This window comes from Spermophilus citellus (assembly GCF_964194105.1).
Source record: "Spermophilus citellus genome assembly, chromosome: 5".
Classification (NCBI taxonomy): domain Eukaryota; kingdom Metazoa; phylum Chordata; class Mammalia; order Rodentia; family Sciuridae; genus Spermophilus; species Spermophilus citellus.
In genome coordinates this window covers 81,171,640-81,195,198 of record NC_138186.1, presented here as the reverse complement: position 1 = coordinate 81,195,198, position 23,559 = coordinate 81,171,640, and the positions used below count along the sequence as shown (strand labels likewise).

General features: G+C 33.7%; 1 protein-coding gene across 1 annotated transcript in view; it reads right to left on the bottom strand.

The window, feature by feature from the left end:
- The window catches only part of COL19A1 (collagen type XIX alpha 1 chain), a 334,697-nt gene that overhangs the window by 131,917 nt on the left and 179,221 nt on the right, over positions 1-23,559 (bottom strand). Inside the window, exon 16 of the mRNA XM_081293835.1 lies at positions 16,525-16,578. Coding sequence (XP_081149961.1) covers positions 16,525-16,578 — 54 coding nt within the window. The remainder of the gene's footprint in view (positions 1-16,524; positions 16,579-23,559) is intronic.

Below are 23,559 nucleotides of genomic sequence, written 5' to 3'. Positions count from 1 at the left end.
TATGAAGCATCTGCAGTCCACAAAACATTTGAAAAAGTACCATGCCATCCTATGTTGTAAATACCCACATGCTTATAATTTTACAAGCATATATCTGGTGTCAAAGAGAAGAAACTTTTGGAACTGTTTTAGAATATCATTAGAATAAAAAAAAATTGGGGGGGTGTAAATATACTAAGCACTTATTTTCTAGCAATTTATTAAATGGGAAAGCCCACCAAATATCATAGGATGGTACTAACTGAGCCAGGAGACAGGGCCCGGTTAGCAGATAAGGTTGTGTCTGTGCTGGTGAGGAAAAGGCTTTCAGTAGCTACAGCTCTGCACCTAAGCCACAGTTGATTAGTGGGGCTGTGGTTAGTTGGCTAGGCTGGATTTCACCCAGGTAGCTGCTGGCTGATTACACTTCTTTGGAGTACAACCTGGGCAACTGTGGTAGATAACAAATATAGAAAAATCTCTGAGATTCTAAAAGAAACACTAAAATTTTCATAGTTCTAGTGCTAGATAATGTCATTGTGCTCAAATACTATAAGTTAGTATTATAAGAATAATATTAGCAAGTATGAACACTTGTCATGTTAGTATAGGCCCTATATAGATACTTTACATGTATTTCCCCAATCATTGCTTTGGGCTTAGATCATGAATTACCATTAATATTATTTTGGTTGTAAAATGGAAGAGCTGAGACTCAGAAAGGCTAGATAATTTCCTAGGGTCACTGAGCCAGGGCCCACCTAGGGGTCTCCCTGACTGCAAAATCCATGCCTTTAGAGAATTTGCTTTGGTAAAGTTATACAAAGATTAACATTTTATTAATAAAGAAGTCATGGAACCTGATCTTCAGACAAGGCACAAATCAAAGAAGCAGTGGATGGCGCTCCTTCCATTAGCAAGATTGTTAGTTGCTCTGGCTTCACCAACACCATTCTACTTATAGCACAGGAAGCCTCTCTGAAATTTTGCAGTTTTCTGACTAAGTCAGCTTTAGCCATGCCAAATTTAGGTATATTCTTCCTACCTAAAAAAAGAAGAAGAAGAAAATAGTCTGGCCATATGAGCCTAAATTCAGCCCTAGAATTAGTTATCTTCACAAGTTCTTCCTTGGATACCTTAAACTCTGTCTTATTGTTTGCCTGTCTGTATGCCTGAATCTATCTCATAATTGCCCTTTTTGCTGAGCTCTAAGATATTTTAGCTCTGAGTGGTCATACAGTAAATCATCTGTTTAAATCCATTGTGTAAAGTGGATCTTCGGATCTTAAAAATGTAAGTCAGACTATTCTTCACACTTTACCCATTCACTTTCGTTTTATGTTCTTTCCCGAAAGAGGGAGGGAATGGCTCTTTCCTCTTAAAATATTTTCAGAAATTCCATTTACAAAAATCACTTTCAGCCCCACTGGTTGTCCTTCCCTATGTGTAGACTCCCAGATAACTATTCTAGGTACGCAGGAATAAAGCAGAACAGATAGTGAAACACACTACCCTCACTTTAAATAGAACATGGCTGTCTGCGTTCTAAGCCCTTTCAGCATGCATTGCATAGCTGAGAACTCATTGCATATTTACTGGTTAATTCTGAGAGTTGACCTGGCCAAGTGCATGTTTTCTTCATTATTATAAGATACAATTTGAAAAAGCTGAACTAGTAAAAAAAATTTTCTTCTGCTAGTGATGAAAGGTTTTGTGGTTATAGTTTTAGCCTATCTATAATCAATATAACCCATATCAGAGCTTCTCTAACTCAATGGTGAGGGACTTTCCATTTCCATTCTGTCTTGGACTGGTACTTTTATAAAATACAATAAAATTGAACTTCTACCATAAAGGAAATTAAAAACATACAGAGTGCAAGTCCCAATGTCTACTATTGGATTCAGCAGACATAAAATTATACTTTAATAAATGTAAACAAACAGAAGGAAAAAGGAACAAAATTACAAAATCTGTTACTATTGTTGAAAGTATATATATATATATATATATATATATATATATATATATACTAATAAAGATTCTCCATTAGATTTGTAACTTTATCATTTTGCAATAATAATAAAACAAAGTCATGAGAGAAATAGTTATTCCCATATTAAGTGCCTATATGCACTCTTGGAATGAATGAACACTTATATTTATATGTGAAGTTTTAAAAAATATTATTTAATTATATATGGACATAATACCTTTATTTATATATTCATTTATTTGTATGTGGTGCTGAGGATTGAACCCAGTGCCTCACATGTGCAAGGCAAGCACTCTACCACTGAGCTACAACTCCAACCCCATATGTGAAATTTTTGATGTAAAAAATGAGCTTGCTTCTTGCTTATTATCATTTCTAACCTATGGTGAATTACAATAACCCTTCTTTTAGGGGACAACTTTTATCTAAACTGCTTCATATCTTTGTTTTAATGATATTCAGTATAGAAATAAGTTTAATAGCATGTTGAAAAGATTGGAAGAAGAAATTTTGAACTAATTTCAGCAAGCTCAGAATATTCTTTATAACTTTAATTTTAAAAAGTTATAAGGAGCAAATGATGCTGTATTTTTAAAATTCATCTTCAATCCTTCATTAGTAGCCAGTTTTAGCAACCTACCCTATGAATTTTTTATTAAACTTAAATTATTTCCCAATAAAATAAATGAATATGGCTTCCTGGAATTCTCAAAGATGAATCTTCTTTTTCTGGAATATAAGATTCAAAACATTCAACCAGATTTTAAAAATCCTTGGTGACAACTTTCACTGATGTAGAATATCCAGATCATCACTTATTTTCTTGATAATTATTGTAAAGCTATGAAAATATATTATAACATTCTCTAGAGCCTCCAGATTTTGCATTTTATTTTTTTTCTGTCATTGAAAAATATATCACATTCTTTCTTCAAGTGAACATATTGATAATACCAAAAATACTGAATATATCAGACAAGTAGGCAAGTTTGTTTCTCAAACCATTTAATTTCTTTTTTAGAAAGTAAGGATAAGCCATGTTCTTAACTTGAAGGAACAATGAGTTCATTCTTTGTTCAACATTCTTGAAAAAATTTTCCATTTGATGGCATTGGAACCTCATTATGCAATAATATTTGTTGTGGCCAATTTCTCCAACTGTTTGATTCAGTGAACATTTCTTTGTAGCAAGGCTTTCTTGAAGAAAGTTGTGTGCTACAGTCTGGGGCGAACAGATCCCTTAATGTGGGTAACTGATTGACTATGTTTTCCTATCACTGCAGCTGCACCATCAGAACACATTACAGTATGATAACTGAACTTCAAACCATATTTGTTGACAATGTAATCCTTCATAGTTTTCTACAGTGCAGACCTGGTTAGAGTTGGTGGCAAAGAAGGTTAAGAAAATTAAATTCTTTAATATTGCCAAAGAATTGCCACAGGAATGTTGCCAATGCATTTATCAAGGCACAGTAAACATATTTTGCTACTTTTATTTATCTCAAGTTGCTATTAGCTAGTTTTTAAGCATGTGAAGCAATGAAATCTTTTCTACATATTCATTCAATATTTCTTAGCAAACATCTCTGATGTCATTGGTTACAATTGACTCAGCAATTGTAATTGTTACTAGTCTCAGCCATCTAAAGAACTATTTCATAAGGCATCTCCAAAGCACGAATGCTTAAATATGCAGTATTGAACATTTGCTTTAATTGGTTTTTTAAAATTAATGTTCATTCTTCCAAAAACCCCTTTGGTTTTGAACCTATTTATGTTTTGTGTGTAAATGCTGCTTACAGCTTTATGGTTCAGTTGCTTCATCAGCCAGTATACAACTGCAGATAACATGCTGAGATTTAAAGCTCTACCATCAATAACTGAACTTAGTAGCTGAGTGATCACAAGTCTCAGTAAAATTCAAACCAACTCTTTAGGTCTTCATGTCTTTGGATTCACTTCTAAGACTCTCAATTAATTTACTTCTATTGTAATTTTGATGTACAATCACCTAGTGATTTTTTTTTTTGGTCATAAGTTGGGGTTAAAAATAAATTTTCCTTCTTTACTTTGATTAAAAATGTAAATAAAAAAATTTAGAAAAAGTATGATCACATTCTCCCAGATTCTTGCAGAGTACAGTTTACAATCTCACTTTAAAATGTCACAAGTGATGTGGTTATATGTTTGTGACTCAGAGGCAACCTGCAGCAGCCATGACCCTCCAAGAGTTCCACAAAGAATGAACCTTGGCCTATTCTACCAGGTAAGTCCATGATCATGGGCTGATTTATACAGAGATACCAAATTGCTAAACATAAACATATTTTCTGTACAAAACACAGTCTGGTAGCAGTACTACAGTTGAACATGATTGTACTATACTGAATTGATGATTTAGAGACTCCTTTCTATTTAGAGAGGATGATCCTCTCAATTCCTCTACTTCCTTTTAAATTTCTTGAAGTGGTTGGAAAATGTCTATAGTATGCTTTAAAAGAAAGCAAACACTTTCAAAAGGTTAGCTATAAGGAAAATAGATAAGGTTGGTCCATTTTCCTTTGTCCCTTATCCCTGGTCTCCTTTGATTATCCCATAGTTCTCACAAGGATTTTGTAGGCACTGTTTCCATTGCCCCCTTTTGCCATCAGTTGACTCTTCCCATCTAATTAATGGCCGTTCAGCTCATTTGCAATATCTCTAGAAAGTGGTGATGCCGACGATTTGTAATACAATCAAAATGAAGTTATTAAGTTATAGGTTTATTTTCTAAGCCTGTCCTTTTGACTTTTTTTAAAAGAATGTCTATAAAATTTTCAAAATATTATCATAGGCAATAAGATGTAAGAAAGTATTGTAGATCTGTTCATCTTCCTAATTGTAATCATGCTGAAAGGTGTGTCTCATTGTTGGAAATGATATGGCAAAGTAAGAGAGAGAGAGAGAGAGAGAGAGAGAGAGAGAGAGAGAGAGAGAGAGAGAGAAGATTGTTTTTAAGAAAACTCATTATAGGTAATTAGATTTGAAATTGAACAGCAAAATATAAAGAAAGAATATGGAGGTACAGCATGAGGGAAATAATTAGGAATGTTATAAATCTTAAGAATAAAATATTAAAAATGGAAGTCCCATCCTAATAAATGCTGTGGGGAATTCACCTATTTAATTTTTTTAGCGTCAGTTTTTCTTATATGAGAAATTATCTAATAAAAGTATATTAGACATACTCGAGTCAAGCAATTTTGACAAAATGAAAGGAAATAGTGTACCATTTTCAATATTAAATGAGAAGCATAACTTTTAAATTAGTAATTTTATGCCATCCCCACTTTACTTTGAAAAGGATTTTATCTCCATGACAACAACTGCAAAGGAATACATCATGTTCAGTCCTTTCAGCCTTCATGAAAAAGATGCTTAGTTCACAGTTAGTTAGCAGTATAGTATATGAAGAATTGTAACTATAACCAGAGGATTTATTGATAAAAGACACAGGTAGGACTACTTAGAAGGTAAACCATTCCCTTGACATTCCCCAGCTTAGGAAAGATACTTAATTAGCATGCTTTAGAAATTTTATATCATTTAAGAAAAAAATAAATGATGGTTTATGGGATGTGTGCAGAAATATAAAATGTGAAAATTGCCAAAAGCAATAAAGATAAGAACAATTTGATTTTGACAATATTTTATCTTGACATCAATTGTGTTATACCAATAAAACAAAGTTTTCTAAGAAGTTAGAGTTTTATTCTAGCAAAATGGATTCGTAAAACAAATAAATGAATTCAGACAAATGGTGAATGACAGAAATGTTCTTTTAAGATACGTGTGGTATTTATAAAACAAAAGATGTGCAGAAAGAAGGGGTAGAATGAAATGCCTATAGTTTTACCAGTATTTCAAACAATCTAACAACATTCTCAAATTGCTGTAATAGACCTTTTCTTCTCTCAATGTCTCCACTTTCTTTTAGCTTGGTTTCTCAACTTTATTTCTTTGCATTTACCTTACTGGCTTGGGCTTTCTGTTCATGAAGGGAAAAAGTAGTAGCTATAAATTTTATTGGCCTGGAAACAATGAACAATTTGAGAGCAACATCTCCTAGAAATAGCAAAAATTTTTGTCAGTCATACATAGTCTGATAACTGTTTTTCTGTATAAGATGACTATGCAATATGCTTTTATTCCCAGTGTGACCCCTAGAGTAAGTGCTCATGTCCCTCTGCCCTTCGCATGTGTCTTCCACACAGAGAGGATGAACCCTGTTTATATTTGAGCCATGCATTTCAACCTCCTTTAGGTACATATGAGTTATTTACTATTGTTTCCTGTCATTTGAATCTTCAGCATCTCTATTTTTTTATTTCCTTGCTTTAGCTTATAAATGTAAATTCAAGTATGAAAAGAAAATCTCTTCTTAGCCTTCTCCAAAAGTGGTCATAGGCCATCTCTCTATATATACCTGTTTCTGAGAGTAATAGAGCAAAATCTTCTGACTTTCTCCATGCATACTGTAATCCTAAGACCTGTGTAATGTCCCACTAACTCTGCACAGCACAGCCCCTCATGGAAACTAGCCTCCTTCAAGATCACCAATGGCCTTTCCTCAGGCCTCATCCTCCCTGATAGTTTTAACCTCTTGCTCATCTCCCAATCCACTCCTATTCTAATTTCAAGATTCTACCTTTGAGTTCTTTTCTTTCTACAGACTGTCCTTTGGCCACCCCACCCACTCTGGTAGCTTTGATTATCATTCATAATCTAATGGCTTCCTAACAGCAAATTCTGAACCTTTTCTTATAATTTTAACCCAGGTTTTTAGGGACTGATGCACTTTCAATTGCAGGTCCCTTTTACAACTCCAATGCTATAGACTTTTAATGGACTCATCTCCAAAAGAAAGTTTTCCTCTAGTATTCTTCACTTTGGTTAAGGGAACTATAATCATTTCAGATTTGTTATATTAGGAATCACTCTTGATACTTAAGTCCATTGGCTCCTTACCTCTGCTCTATGTTTGCTCCTCTCGATGTCTGTACCATCTGGCCACTAAACTTGTTTTTATAAGTCTGTCTTGAATTTATCCCTTTAATTACTTATTTATCAGACTGAAAGAATAGACCTATCACCTGCTCCAACATACAAAATACTCTCTATAAGGCTAGTATTTTCAAAGCTATTGTCATGTCTTCACTTCTGTTAAAGGCCATTGAGACCCCTGTCCTCATGATGTGGAGAATTATTTACTTCTCCTCCAGAGGAGAGGCAGTTGGTGCCAGGCTTGGTTAGTGCTGGCTGCCTTGGATGTTCACTACTACTGGCACATTTCCCAGTGGATGACCTTAATCTACAGGGGCTGTCATCCCTGAAGGAATTTATAAGGAATATCCGTCTTTCACCTGGGGTGGGGTGAGTGGTGGGTGGGTATTTTGGCTCCTTGCTTCAAGGTGGGACAAACTCCATTGTGCTCCAGGGTACTTTGTGGGATTAGATGAGATTTCTTTCAAAACCATATTTTGCTCATAATTTTCTCTTCTTTCTCCCCCTCCCCTTTACTATTGTACAGGTTTCTTTTGTAAATCACTTGTAGAAAAATCTCAAGAAATCTCTGCTTTTAGGGAAACTCAACCTAGGCCAACTTCCATGTTACCTCACACAAAACAGGCACTCAAATATTTCTTGAATAAACAAAAGGAATCTCAGTTATCTCAAAGGAAATATTTTTATTCAAATAAAATTGTTTCCCTCAATATAGGTGTTTTTGCTTATTTTTTGCCTTTTATTTTCTACTAATTAGCTCTGTCTTCTCAGTATAGAGATTTTGGCTTGATTGCATTTATAAATGCTTTTGAAGATAAACAAGAAATATAGTTGAGTCAATGCACAAAGCTATGGAATTGTTTTTGCAAAATATATGAAACACTGGGCTAAACATGGCCAGTGGAAAGTATGAAGATGTGGCCTTTAATATGAGAGAAAGAAAAGTATTATTTTCTTCAATGGTATCTCCCCCTTTTTATTATGTATTCTAGGGTTTGTTTCTTAAGGTGGCATTATTGAATAAAAGTAAAATATCATTATTTAATGAAAACAAATTATATGTATTTATTTTATTGAATTTTATGTGCATCCTAACACACTTTAAAATATTCCTTTGTCACTCTTATTTATAATTCCATAGACACATTGTTAACATCTCTGATGTAAGCAATACAAACATCAGGCTTTGCAAATGGCCAAGCTATGTGTTTAGTGATGTTGGAACCATGAATGATACATAATATAGTGGTAACAGCATGTTTTATACTAATGTGAATTTAAAAAGCATAATGGGTAACACACTCATGCATATAAACATATGTGTAGAACATATTAAAAATGTCAAATGGATATCAAATGTATTCATAACTATTCATGACAAAAATCTAAATAGAAGTTTACTGTTTTTTTTAGGAAAATGAAGAAAAGTAGTTAAAAGCTATTTTAGGAGAATTCAATAATTACTCTGAATACTATCATGCCTAGAAACTATTGATTAAATTACATCATGAAGAAGACAAATTTCCAACTTTTCTTAGAATTATTGCAGCATATTTATTTTGTAATTGTTCCTCTCCCCTGAGACTTTTAATATAATATGTTGATAAAACTAAACTGCTATAAAGTAAAACTGGCTTTTGAAATTCTGTGCTGTTACCTAAGGTAACTCAAGATACTATGGTGTTTTAAAACAGTTGAGAGCTTGATTATTTATTGGAAACATAATTTGCTGACTTTCAAAGTCTTTAGGCCATAAACATGTTTCATGTTCCAAATGCTTTGCATTTCTGAAAACTCATATGTTTGTGTTTCACAAATTGATTAATAACTTGTGAATAATTCTTGGTCTTGGCAGCCATCCACACATAGATTCACTCTCTCCCAAATGGATAAATAACTTTGTACTTGACATTTCCCATGGCAAATGCACCTAATGGTTGCTAAGGTGTTCACTATGCTGCAGACACAGTTAAGATGTGGATGCAGGCATGTCAGGAAGTGACCATGCTGGCAGAGTGCTTTCTCTGATTCCCTTCTCGTCTCAAAAGTGTTTTTGTGGCTAAGTAGGTAACATTTATAAGACATTTCCACACACACCTGTCACCAGAGTGCATTCAAAGTGCTTTTGGCTTAATTCCATAATGGACCTGAGGGCTAAGCTATGATAAAAACAGATAAATTTAGATTAGAATTTGAAATTATTTGCCTGCAGTCATGAGTTAGTCCAATCTCACAGATGGAAGGGATCAGGTCAGACTCCCAGCCCCAGATCCCCATTAGCCAGGCAATGATGGTTCCTAACTGCTGGTGTAGGATAAACAGGGCCTGGGGATAGAATGTGCACTTTCCAATGTGTTGGGACCCCAAAATGATCAACTGTAACTAGCTATACTTTTCCTGTATAACATACAGTATTAAGAAAAATAAAGTTGGCTTTAAGTTAGTGCTTTGGTTAAATTCTCAATATACTCCATTTTAAAGACATATATATATATATATGAATTTTGGTGTAGTACTACAAAATAGATAGTGCTTCCTATTATATTGAATAAAGAGAATAAATAGCTTTGAAGCCCTAGAGAATTGCTGAATTTTTCTGGACCTCAGTTTCCTTATTTGGTGAACTGAAATGACACTATCATTTCCTTTCAGCTCAAAAATATAACAGTTTGATGTTCCTAAAAATGGGTCCCTCCCTCTCCCAGGCCCATGCCTCTGAAGTTCAGCCTATCTGGGCCTCAGGGACTGAGTGTCTTCACTTTAAAGGAGCCCCCATGAGATGGTATGCTTCTTTCATAGCTCCAGGGGTCAGGCACATAAATAAACAAGCCATTCAGAGTCAGCATCCTCTTTGAAAAAATATGAAACATGTCTTTTTTTCTAATCCAAATAACAGAGATAATTTATAGTTACTTTATCCCAATACAAACAGGGTCATTTGGCTCTTTGTTTAAATGAATGTAAGAACTTCACCTCATTGTGGTTTCACTATCTATATGAGTATTATTGGAACAAAATCATTGGTTACTAACTTACTTTTTTCTACTTTCATTGACAGTCTTCCCAGGGCTTTTTTTTTCTCTCTTCTGCTTTAAAGCACACTGCAAAGACCACTAATTAGAGTGAAATTCACCACAATGGACAACAGGCACACTGTCATTAGCTTCGATATTTAACTTTATCTAAGACCGGTTCACACAAAGTCTGCACTACATCTTGTACTGTCTCTTTTCCACCTGATTTTAATTAGACTAAGTGAGAAGTTGTCTCCCAACATCTTGTTCTGTTGATATATATTTCCCACCAGAAACGAAGTGAGAGGTAAAAGTAGAGAATTCTCATCCTTGTTCCTCAACTACACTCTTGCGGACATTTGCTTGACATTAATGTATAATAGTCTCTTTCCTGCCTTCTTGTGTTACTCCATTGCTTCAGCAGCTATTTTTGATCCAGCTTTGGGAGCCAGCAATCACCCAAATTCTGCTAAGGAAGCTCTGTAAATAGGAATGCAGGGATAAAAGCAGATTTGGTCATTTTTATCCAGCCTCATATTTGGTTTTGTAAATCCAAGCAAGATGTTGGGGAAGTTATGTAGCTCTTGCCTAGAACCTAAACAGGGTACACAATTTCTCAGTTATCCATCTAGAAATGTTAGACAGGCTAAACGATGATATTTCTTACAAACTCCCCAAATTCTTCCAGTGCAGCTATTCTGAGAAAATGTCATAGAAAGTCAATGAAAAAAGATGTCATCTGTATGCTAGAAAGTTTACAACGTGTGCAGGAAACATGAACCAATTGTTGTAGAATCCAGAACCTCTAAGATTTCACCTCAATATGACTATCTACAGATTATATATAATCCAAGCCAACAATGATGCTTATTTTCCTATATTTTTATTCTACTCAGGACTGGAGTTAAAACATTTTTTTTAATTGGTAAAATGCCTTTTTGGTACAAGGACACCAGTCATAGCTCCAATGGGGGAGCAGAAAGTAGGGAAAATTCACTGTGCATTTTAAAGGTCAATGCTGGTTTTAATGCATAAAGAAGATGATAACTTCATATTTCTCTCTCATTTTCTATGTAACTAATCAAACATTTCCTGAAGCTAAAATTTATTACTATTTGTGCTTTTCTCTGTAAGTTTTCTCCCCACAAATCAAACCTGTGTAAGAATGTTCAATTGCAAATAATTTGTGGTTTCTATAAGACTCTGAATCTGCTTCATTGGAACTATGAGATCATATTAGGTAAAGCATATTGTTGTGAGGTTAGCCCCTTGGAATAAGCCATCCTGAAGTAAGAAGAAATGTTATTTTCTTTTTACTGTATTGTGAGGCAGGTCTGACCTGTTCTTCTGGCTTGCTATGTTCTCTAAAGCTTTCAATGAACATGGCTGGGCTACAGAGGCAGAATTTCCTTTGAAAAATATACTAAGCTCCATAAAAGCAAATCAGTCTAAGGAAAATTTTGCGTGAGTCCTGTTGTATGTATTGATTTCATCAGAGCAATGACTTTTATGTACTTTTTTTCTGTAGGGATCAATAAACCCAATAATTTTTAAAACATAATTTATGTCACTGTTTGTTTTATCTTAGGTAAAGCATATAAACAAATTCAAAAACAAACTAATAGATGAAAACAAGGTGTTGTTTATGAAACTCCTGGTAAATTCATACATGATCAACACAATTTATTTATAAAACAAATTGAGCCCTTGGCTACTCCACAATGAGGACATCAATCTTCATCTCTTCTTTAAGGGAAAGGAAATCATCTACTTTACATTTGTAAGCTTTTATATATGCTTAATTTTAATATCATAGTGGATAAACTCTGGGCCTCATGAAGTTTCTAGGGAATTAAAACATAGCATGGACATCCAGAGAAAGTAAGAATTCAGGTAAAAGTCAAATAAAATGGGTACAGTGAAGCAGTAGTGAAAACAGTGACTTCAACAAATTCTCTTGATTTATTTATTATACACTTTCTTTAATCAAGTCCTGTATAACGATGCTATATGTTTGTTTTCCCTTCAACAAACATCTGTGGGTCACTAAGCTGGTATGAAAGTAATGATATACCTCATGCCTTGGCATACTCCTTCTAACAGCCCTATTGGGTATTATTTTATTATTTCCATTTTCTAAATTGAGAAACAGGCATAGAGAGGCTGCAGAACTTATCCAAGATCACACCACTAATGAGTGGCCAAGCTGGGATTGAAATTCTGGCAGGTCTGGCCCAGAGCCTGTTCAGAGACCTCCATGGAGAGCCTCATGCTGCTTGTGTTGGAGACATGCTGCTGGCCCTGTCCTGCTAATACCTCTGCAGGATCCTACCTCATCTAGGAAATGGACCCAGTTATTTTGCCACCAAGTCTGGTTAGTGCAAAGGGACACCTCCTGATGGATAGGCTCATGTTCTCTGTGCTGTTTAGAAGGCAAGGGATCTTTACCCCAGAAGCAGCTTGCAGCAAGCACTTCAAGAGACTGTGAAATCAGCCCCAAAATGTTGGAAGGAGGCAGTCAAAGGAATGTTGCCTAAAGGAGGAAAAGGACAGGACCAGGCAAAGAGGAAAATTTGAGATCAGGAGTGAGGGGGACAAATGATAAGTTAAGGTAGATTTAAAATAAATTTCTGTTCAGGATTACAATTAGATAATAATATAAGAGTAAGGGTCATCTGGTGGAGTCACACAAATTTTTGTGCATGACAGAAACTAGCTAATTCATTGATAAATTGTTTTCCCAGGGCCCCTAGACTGATGTCTTCTAAAATTACCAAGGTAAGTTCTAGACTTAATTTTGAAATTATTCAGACATGCTTTTAATGTGACTATAAAGGAAAAACCCAAGGTTATATTAAATATTTTAAATTTTCTTTTTATTTGGGGAGATTCTATTAGGAATATTAAAAAATCCTAAAAGAATCTACATCTCTAAATTTTTACCAATGCCAGTACTTTTGAGAAGTTTCACATTCACATCCATGAACATGCTCAGCTACCTGAAATATTCCACTTTTTAGTAAGATACTTTTCTAGGTTTCCATCCAGTTCCTGTCCTTAACCCTTCACCAGATTAGGCATTGCTGCCTCTTCCTCCTCACAACTGGCCCTCTAACTTCCTTATAACTGTTTTTCCAATTTTCCTTTCCAATACCTTCTCAATTATTCATAAAGGGTTCCCTCTCAAAGGTACCAACTTCAACCACTTCTCTTATCCAACATCTCTCTGCTGACTTAGTTCCAAATTTTAGAACTGCTAAACCCTCCACAAATCTTCAAACTCTCTCCTTTTAATTTCTTACCCTTGACATGTCCTAGTTCCCTCCTAGCCTTCTTCTGTCCTCATGGGCTGTACACCCTCTAGGCTTCTAGTGGGTAGAACCCCATGCTATTCTCCAACACACTCTCAGCTGTAGTATGAGGTCAACATTTAATGTTAGTTAAATTCTAAAAGTTGTGTTGATCTATATAGTGTTTAAGACTTCAAAATGTGCCATCTAAATGTTTCACTTGCAGGACTACAAAGAGTCAATAAAGGAAAAAGAAAAAAAATCAACGTCATATAAAATATTCAAAAAAGAAATAGGTTAAGAAGTGTATAAATCCCAGATATATATTGTCACAAAACACTGTTAGAAGAGCATTACTATTACATTTTATTAAAATTAATAGTTTACAAATGAAGATTTGGTGGCTAAAAGACAACAAAAAGATATAATCAACTAAAAACTGCAAACAGAATTCTGATGTTGTACTTGCAAAGTATTGTATTCCTATTGTGCTCACGAAAAAATTCACACAAAGAATCAAAGAGAAAAAAATCATTTGTTCAGATTCCTTATGTCTTAATAAAAATAATGTTCATAATATTAACATGTTTCTGTAATGTTAGTTATTTTTCAAAGTATAGAGCAGTAGCTTACTAAGGAAAACCAAGATGTTAATAATTTGTCTAAAATTAAATGTTATCCTTAAAGACATTATATCTACAAGTAAAGTACACAGGACTTGCCACAAACTTTATACTTCATTGAAATAACCTTAATGATAGTAAATTTCTGTTCAAACACTTGGAACCAAAATATAAGAGTCTTACTGACAGTGGTTCAATAAAAATTTTGTTTTAAATTCATAGACTTTTTTTCTAATTATTGTATCCTATTGAAAACTGCAACGAAATGGAAACATTATTAGTATTTTCTCTCAAAAGATATGAATGTATATAGATACACACATCCACTCATACACATATGAATATATGTATGTGCCTAAAAGCTGAATGTCATTTACCTCTGGAATAGAGAAGAAATGGCGAAAGCCTTTGGTGTCACCATTATGTTTAGGTGACCACATATGTAAGAATACTCATTTCTTAAAGTAATTTGAGTCTCATTCAAGTAGCTTATAAAGTAGAACAAATCACTAAGCATAGTTGGAAATGATTTGTAAATGTGTATAATGTATATCAATAATACCTATTCTAGCTACATCCTTTGATAAACATAGCATTTGAGTGAGAGCAGTAGCAATAATGACAAATTATGCCTTACAGTGACCATAAAATTCTATGATATTCTTTAGTTTTTGGCACTGATACTCTTGATAGAAAAGTAATATAAATTTTTCCGGATTATACATATTTATAAATGAAGTAAATTTGCATCAAATAGTGAGTGAACTTTACAATTCAAATAATTTCCTCTATAATTATCATGAAAAATACATAAGCTTAATTTATTCTTTAACCTATCTTCTGAAATGCAAGCATTGATAGGGTACAATTTCAATTTGAAGCATATTATTTTTAAAAAGCCTCATTTGAATATATTTTCATTTCAACTAGTATCTGACATGTCTCTCATAATTATCTTACAAACCAAATTAAGAAATGTGGGTGGGGAGGAGGTAGAGTTCAAGTGCATCGTACATGATTTGATTATCGTGCCACAAGAATATCAATGGTAGAAAAGAGAGGAGGCTACACTGATGTACACAGGGTTGTCAGGCCTGTTCTAGTAAGAATTTATTAATGATGTAAATGAAGACATAAGGTGAGCACAGAGAGCTGGGAGCTATTTCAATGAAAAATAGGATGTAATTTTTAAACAACAACAATATTACTATAAAATAACTCCCAAGCAATAAAATGGTATTAGGGACCCAAATCCAGAAGATGAAATATAAAAACATGGAGGATCAGTTCTTACTCTGTAATTCAAAAAGCAACTATACAATATAACAGAAAGAAGGAAGATCTGATGCCAGAAGTTTTCATTAAAGCAAAAGAGGGGGACATTTATTTGACCACATGCAGTACCAATCAATGGTGTGATACCAGGAAAAGAAGCCCTGGCTCAATCTTAGATTGGAATAGAAAATAGTACTCTGCTTCTGGTTCAGGGCCTGCTTGCCACAGTTTACTCTGCTCTAAATGAAGCCACATGTGTCCAGTCCCATTCCTGACACCTTCCAGCCAGTGAGTGATTTCTGGGAAACAGCGTCAGACTGTAAGATAGTCAGGAAGCCTCATGGCAAAAGAAAGAGTTAAGAGAATTGGGATTTTATTAGCTTAAAAAATGGTAAACCTTAATAAAATATAGTTATTAGCCCTCAAATATTTGAAGGACTCTGAAGTACTTGAGGAAACAGACTTTTTACAACAGGACAGAACAGGGAATAATAAATGAGAATGACTTAAGAATGGATTTGGGGTTAATATACTGGGACACTAAAAGAAAACACAGGATTCAGAATTAGAAGTCCAAGTTTAAACAAGTCATCTAAACCCCTAAGTCACAGAATCCTCATCTCTAAGGTTACAGAAGTCCTTAACCTTAGAATAGTACCAGTTCTATTTTGCACAGACTTTTCATAAGTAGTCAAATGAGAAAGCCTATACAAATATTTTGAAATTTCAAACTGATTTGAAAATGGTAGTAACAATAGTAAGCCACAAGAAAGCCAGCTGCAGCAACACAGCAGAGCTACCTTTTGCTGGTGAATGACGAGAATGGACTAGATAGAAAGTCATCGATATACTTCCAATTGCACTTACAATGTATTCATGTACTCTTTTACTTCAGTTAAAGGCATAAATGAAATAATGAAAAAAAAGCAACAAAGAGTTACTAGTATCAATAATTAAATATGGCTAAACAATGTGGTTAATAGCCACAGTTTTTATAGAATTCATGAATGGGCTGGACTTCCACTATGACATTGATTAACTTAACAGAAATTATGACCAAAGTGCTCTAGATCAAATTATGGCTACTTCATTTTAACCAAATAATTATCTTTTTACATGTGGTGCTTTACTTTTCCTGAAGTAAAACCTCTGTCAAAATCTCTAATCTTAAATTTCAGCCTTTGGGTAGTTGATACTCTCTATATGACCATCTGCTTGCTATATTTTGTATTTCTTTTAGTATGCAGAAATAACTATCCCCTGAGCTAGCAATGCCTACCAGCTGTTCCAAGTGTACTTACCCTTTGACCTTCTTTTCCAGGTGGACCTTGGGGGCCTTGCATCCCTATGGAACCCTGTAAGGGAAAGAAGACACATGTTGATACAGATTTGAGCACACCTGTCTCACAAAGAATGTTGTGAAAATTAATACACATTTCATTCATCCAAACAAAGAAATTTTTAAGTGATTTGAGCTCTTCTAAGGTTAAATTATGCAATGTATTAATAATGATGAATTGCCTCTCACTGGCTGGTTTATCTTTGTAGCTAACTCCAGAAAAGAATAAAAGGAAGTTCCAAACCAGGTCTGAGATGGAACATTCACTCCCAGTTAAAACATCCCATACATTTCACCAAACAACCATAAATACAAGGTAACAGTATCTGCAAACTGGAAGAAAAAATTACCTCTTTATATATTTAAACTTCATAAATAAAACATTTTTGGTGGTGGAGAATAGCTTTGTATCTTTTAAGAAAACACATGACTATGATATTTGATTCAAACATGTCTATTTATAATATTTAACTTTTAGTATCATAGACATTTAATGCTTTCTCATAATATTGTCAAGTGATAGAAAAAATTATCTTTTTCTAGATCATAAAAAAGTCCCAGGAAATCCAAGGTGCTGGAAGTCAAATCTCTTGATTTTTAGATATTTACATTATACAAGAATCCCTATTCAATCTGAAACTCAAAATGATATTGCAGTTTTTTAAATATCCAAAAGTTATTAATGCTTCTGAGTCTTTTCTGCTGCTTCCTCATTTTGTTGACCTGCAAGTGTAATTCACATCTGGGTGATTTTAGGCTCATTTTCCTCTCAGTTCACATGCTCTCTCCATGATCTCATATGCTTGTGGGCTTCAGATTCTGTAGATCAGGAATCATTATTCTTACATTTATAGCCTCAGTTTGTCTCTGGGCTACATATAAATCCAAAGTGCAGTTGCCTGCTTGACATATCCACTTGGCTATCTCACAGGCATCTGAAATTTAGCACATTGAACTCTGAACTCAGTACCCTCCCTCCAAAGCTGAACTGTAATTCCAGCATTCCCCACCTCAATAAATCCATACGATACCCTCCTAGCTCTTTCCTCCTAGATATTTAGAACTCATAGTCTATGCTCTTCTCTCTCAAACTTCCCCTGACATCTAGTTACCAAGTCTGGTTGATTTTTATCTCCAAAGTATACTTGGATCCATTTCTCTCCATTCCTATTGTTTCCTCGTCACTTTTTCTTATCTAAAGAACTTTCTAATAATCTCTACATTACAGCCAAACTGGTGGTAAGGAAATAATGCTTCACCTTCCCTGAGTCTCCACATGAGTTGCCTATTCCAGTCTTAGAGTGTCTTGTACTTGTCTTAAAGTGTCTATCACAAATTCATTTAAATGATTGTTCATGTAATGATTTTTTTCTCTCACCAGATCTAAGCCACAATAGGTAGAAACTGTGTCTTTATACATGATGGTATGAGCTTATTAATGGTTGAATGAAAACAATCCATACTGGGAAATCAGTGCACGCTAATAGAAGTTTTTGGTTGAAGACCTCAAAGAATCTCAAAATACTTATAATGAAACCTATTATGGTACTTATTCAAAGAAACTGGATTCATGCTAATTCCAGAAAAAGCATTCTCTTGTTACCTATTTTAAAAAATAAACAATTGTTTCTTTTCTTTTTGTATCCTTGGGGTTGAAATCAGGGCCTTACACATTTAAAAGCACTAGCTCTACCAATAAGTTACACTTCCAGTCCCCTAAGATTTACTTTTAATGTCATGACTATGTTTAAACTAAAACACCAGATATATTTGGGTGACCCATAACTATTTATTATGTACCTATTCATTTTTTAATTATTTCATAAAAACTAAATGTCATACATGCATAATTTTATCATCTAATTTTATTTTAAATAGAAAAAGTGATAGTTTAAAATTTTTTCATTTATAGAGCTATCATTTGATTAAGATCATCAGAATTCAATATAAATTATTATAACTAATGTTCAAAAAGCATTAGTACAAAAAATTACTTATCACCAATTCTCGATGTTCCCCCAAATCTTTCTGACCCTTCTCTACAGTAGATGAATGAAATTAAAAGTATTTATCACTTCCACTTCTTTTATCTGTTTTTGAAACAATTTAGGGTTCCAGAAGCACATGAAGCCTTTATTTGATTGACTTAGGCAGTAATAAAAACCAAGAGATGAAAAGGTAATCAGTTTCGTCTGCAGTTAAAAAAAAAATCACCTGCTGAAAGATATGTATCCAAGGAGAGTTGGCTGATTAGGCCAACTTAGGATGGAAAATTTCTAATGTTTCTAAGAAGAACCAATGTTAAAATCTTAATACACCAAGTATTAATTACAATATAATTACAAAGAGTTGTGTCAGTTTTTATAAGACTGACACAATCTTGGCTCTAGATTAAACTCTTTCCTCTTACCCTTGGAAAAACTATTATCATTTCGTGAATAGCCAAACTAATATATAACATCTTTGATGTTCATCCAAATGCTGACAGCTCTTTCAGTGTTTTTAAACATGAGTTACTAAAGCATCCACACAGCAAATGTCATCAAGGGAATATACTTAATTCTGAGAAATATAATTGAAATCTATTCCCTTTAGTAGTTGGGATAATTATATAGCAAAAGTCTATACAATACGAGAATATCAAATTTTATTTGGAATGTATTCAACAGATTAAAATATTTATTCTCCTATATTTCTGTGTGCAAAGTCTAAGGAGTAAAATATGGTACCAAATCTCATCCACAAATCACTAGCCTGACTCCTGAAGATTCACAACTCTGAATCTCCCTTCACCTTTGCTAGGTCAATGACCCAGCCAGCAGTATGATGAAAAATCAGTTAAGTTCTTTTTAATCTCTAACATATCATTTACTATTTGAATTATCCATGATACATTGTTTCCATGATGTGTTTTTAAATCTAGCTATGTTACCATCATGTTGATAATATTATCCAACTGTCTTTATTAAACATCAGTTTATATTTACAAAGAAAAATAATTTTTGTATTAACATTACTAAAAGTTTAATCATCTATACCAAAATAATATTTTCCCAGACTAAGAAATTATAATTTGGGGATAACTAATTAATTTTTCTATTTTATTATCACTATGAAAACTACAGAAATAACCTAAGCTCCAGGTAAGCTGTAGCTTAGGATAAATGGGAAGGGCTTAGAAGAACCCCTTTCGCTCTTTTTTTCCTACCCTGGCTTTATAAATGCCATTGTGTGTGTGCTCTACTCATCTTTGTAGTTGCCCATAAGTTCTCAAGGACAGAAGCTCTTTTTCATTCTATTGTCTACCTCATTTATAGAAGAGGCTCAATAAACATTGAGTAGATTCGGCCATAGAGGAAAAAAAACCACTGGACTAGAGAGAGCAATACTGGGTATAGGTGCTAGGGAATAGGGCTCTGCTCTCTATATACTTATTCTTATTCTCATAACCTGGACTTCAATAACAAGTCTTATCTTTCATCCTCATTCTAACTATTCCTTTCTCTGATATCTAGGATTGCCTTTTGTTTATTTAAGAATGAATCATTTATCAACTATAACTTCCTCTCTCTTATGAAACTTATTGAGATCTTTGACCATTACCTAAAATTTTATAGATTTATAGAATTTTTCCAGAGAGTCATATTCTTAAATATCTTGGTAATATAGCACATTTGTATAATCTGTGCATTTTCTCTTCCACTTACTGTGTCCGAAGAATACCTAATCCATTTTTCTATGTTTTCTATCTATCTAGTCTACTCTAAAAATTACTATAAATTGGGCTATTTCTAAAATTTTACAAACATGCAATCTGTCACCTTTATGAAAGAGCCGTTTGAGAGCATATTTAGTATTTCCATGATGTAAGCATCTCCATATTTCTTTTTTGTTGTTGTTGTTTAATTTTTCTTTTTGTAGATGGACATACTATCTTTGTTTTATTTGTTTCTTTTTGAATGTGGTGGTGAGGATTGAACCCAGTGCCTCACACATATGAGGCGAGCACTCAACCACTGAGCTACAACCCCAGCCCAGCATCTGCATATTTCTATAAAGGCATTCATTGATTTCCCCCCCCCCAGTGGAATTCTGGATATTAAAAATGTTAAAGAATAGACTGCATAAATCTGTTACTTCTTTTGTCTAGGATAAAAATATGAAAAAAAAATAGTCTAGCCAAACCCTTTTAATTTCCAATGGATAGCTATTGTAATGTGTTGCATTTCACTTAACTCCCTCTGGACAATCTGCTGATTATTTAAGACAAACTAGGGCTTATCATCATGGAAGCCCATGTAAATATTTAACTGAGAAATTACTTAGAATTAACTGGTTCAGAATAGAATTTTGAAGTGTTTAACAAATATAGCAGATGTTTAGTAGAACTAATAGGGTAGATTAATTGCACTCAAACACATTTTCATTTGTGAGAAGAGGCAAGATATATTCATAACTTCTCAATTAAGGAAAGGAACGGAAGAAAAACTAGGAGTTTTGTTTTAAAGTATTACTTGCATCTACATGTCAGGAATGTTGCAGTACATATGATACCTAATGCCCACTTCAACAGAAATGTTATATGAGTAAGTTGAGTTTAAGTGTTATGATTATTACTTTAGAATATGCTTCACAGACTTGAAACATAAGATAAAGCAGAATCTGGATAAATTCTTAAAATACTAGGGGATATTCTATTTTCAAATATAATGTACAAAATTAAAATGGAAACAGAGTTTGCTTGTCTTTATAAAAATAGTCCTGCCTTTTATGTGAGAACAGAAAGAACAAATTTAAAGCTGGGGGCATCAGAATGAAATTTTGTTTTATATGTATACTTGGTCCTTTGGAAATAAATTATTCATTTTCAGGAAATATGTTTTATAAAGGTGAAGCAAATAAGTAAAACTACAATATACATATGGCTCTTGTGTGAAAAGAGAAGTTATTTTCATTACAGTTTTGAGAAGTATAGTTTAAGGATGTTTATGTCAATAAGTTAAAGGAATGACCCATTTTAAGTTATTTCATAGAATTATAATGACTCAAGAAAGAGTTTTCCTTAGGATGTGTAAGTATTCAGAAAACAAACTAATGTTTATATATAAAATCTGTCACTTTATGATAAGCAGTTGTCAGGGCACACTAGGAATAGATGTCTTCAAAATGAAGAACAATAGTGTCTTCCACATACTAAAAAAGCCCTTAGGAAGGTTCCCAGTAATGCTGATTAGGGAACAATAAGAAGAGCTGTCACTGGAGAGAAATCTTATGAAATAGTAGTGTGGACAGGAATGATTCAACCATTATCGGTTGCAGTAAACAAGGTCCCTAATTGGATAAACAATTTTATCCTACCTTTAACAATTTAAAATATAGAGGTCATATACAGTGTATTCAAGGCTTAACAATCCCATCTAATAACCCTGGAAGCATTTCCACACGGGATGCAATGGATTGTGATCATTCCCTGTAGCTGCAGGCATCCATGTTAATAATAATCTTTTTCCATTTTTTTCTGAACTCAGAACACACATTTCTTTTCATTGTATAGATTACGAAATAGCTTCTTCTCCGTCACCATTCATGCTGTAAAACTGGAACTATTATAAATTAAATAATAGAGTGTACAGTCTGAATCAGGAATGCTGTGAGACATCTGAAATTCCCACAAACTCTTCTCCACTGGTGATTTTTAATTCCTATTCTGAGACTATCCATTTGTATGTTGTATATATATTCTCTATTCCTTTCTATTCTACATATTACCCAGCACTGAATTGCATTTAGCAGGATGGATGACTGCTAAGATTCTGATTCTTTACACTTTGTACTTCTTCAGTAGAGTATTGTCATAGCTACTGAAAATCCAATTTAGATAATTATATTCTTCATCCACAAATCCCACTTGATACCAAAATAACCCAAGTTATTTTTACTTCTTATGTGAGATAGATGCTATACCTCCATTTTGAAGAGTTTGCCCTTCATTGGAGGAAGAAATATGACCTGAATTCTTTAATTTGTCTCACATTGATGAGGATTAACCACTTGCTTCTGAACAAAAGTGAACTAAAGAGATGAAGGTATCATACACATTATTAATTAGTAAGAAATAAAATTAATCAAGTTACTTAAAGTGCTCATATCATTTCAAATAATCTGGTTTCATATTTGGTAATTATTCTTTATTCAGTTTAATTTATTTATCATAAACACTTTCTTATTTTGGTAACTTCACCTTTAATTTTCTTGATTATAACCAAATTTTTGTAGATTTGTTTTATTTTGGTTCTAACCTAATTAATGAAATGGCTAGATTTCAGTTAACTCAAGGCTCTGTCAACAGATTAAAAAGCTGGTAGGCTGTGGTCTGTCAAACTAATTTGTATCATCTATTTTAACATGTATGCAAGGGAACATATAATAGGCTTAGTTTTAATTAGTCTGATCATGGTGACTCTCTCAATTTTTGGACTGACTTTTCCCATAAGTCACTGGCAACATGGAAACAGAGTTCTTCTTCAGACAGAAGGGACAATTGGCACATATTCTGCTTTTAAATATCTTCTAAAGAATGGTCAACATAATAAAATGTATTCAAAATTTCATATACTTAGTAACTTTTACATTTGAGCTATGCAACAAAGGTGACTGGACTGTAGGAAACAACCTAGTAATTTTAGGATTAAAAATTAAATCAGAGGATGAGGCAGGAGGATTTCAAGTTCAATAACAGTCTCAGCAACATAGCAAGGTCCTAAGAAATTAGCTAGATCCTATCTCAAAATTAAAAATAAAAATAAAAATAAAAAAGGGCTGAGGACAGGGCATGGTGGTGCCCAGAAATTCTGAAGGCTGAGGTAGGAAGATTGTAAGTTTGAGACCAGCCTGAGCAAATTAGTGAGGCTCTAGGTTACTTAGTGAGACCCTGTCTGAAAATAAAAAATAAACGGGGTTAGGGATATGACTCAGGGTTCAATCCCTGGTACCAACA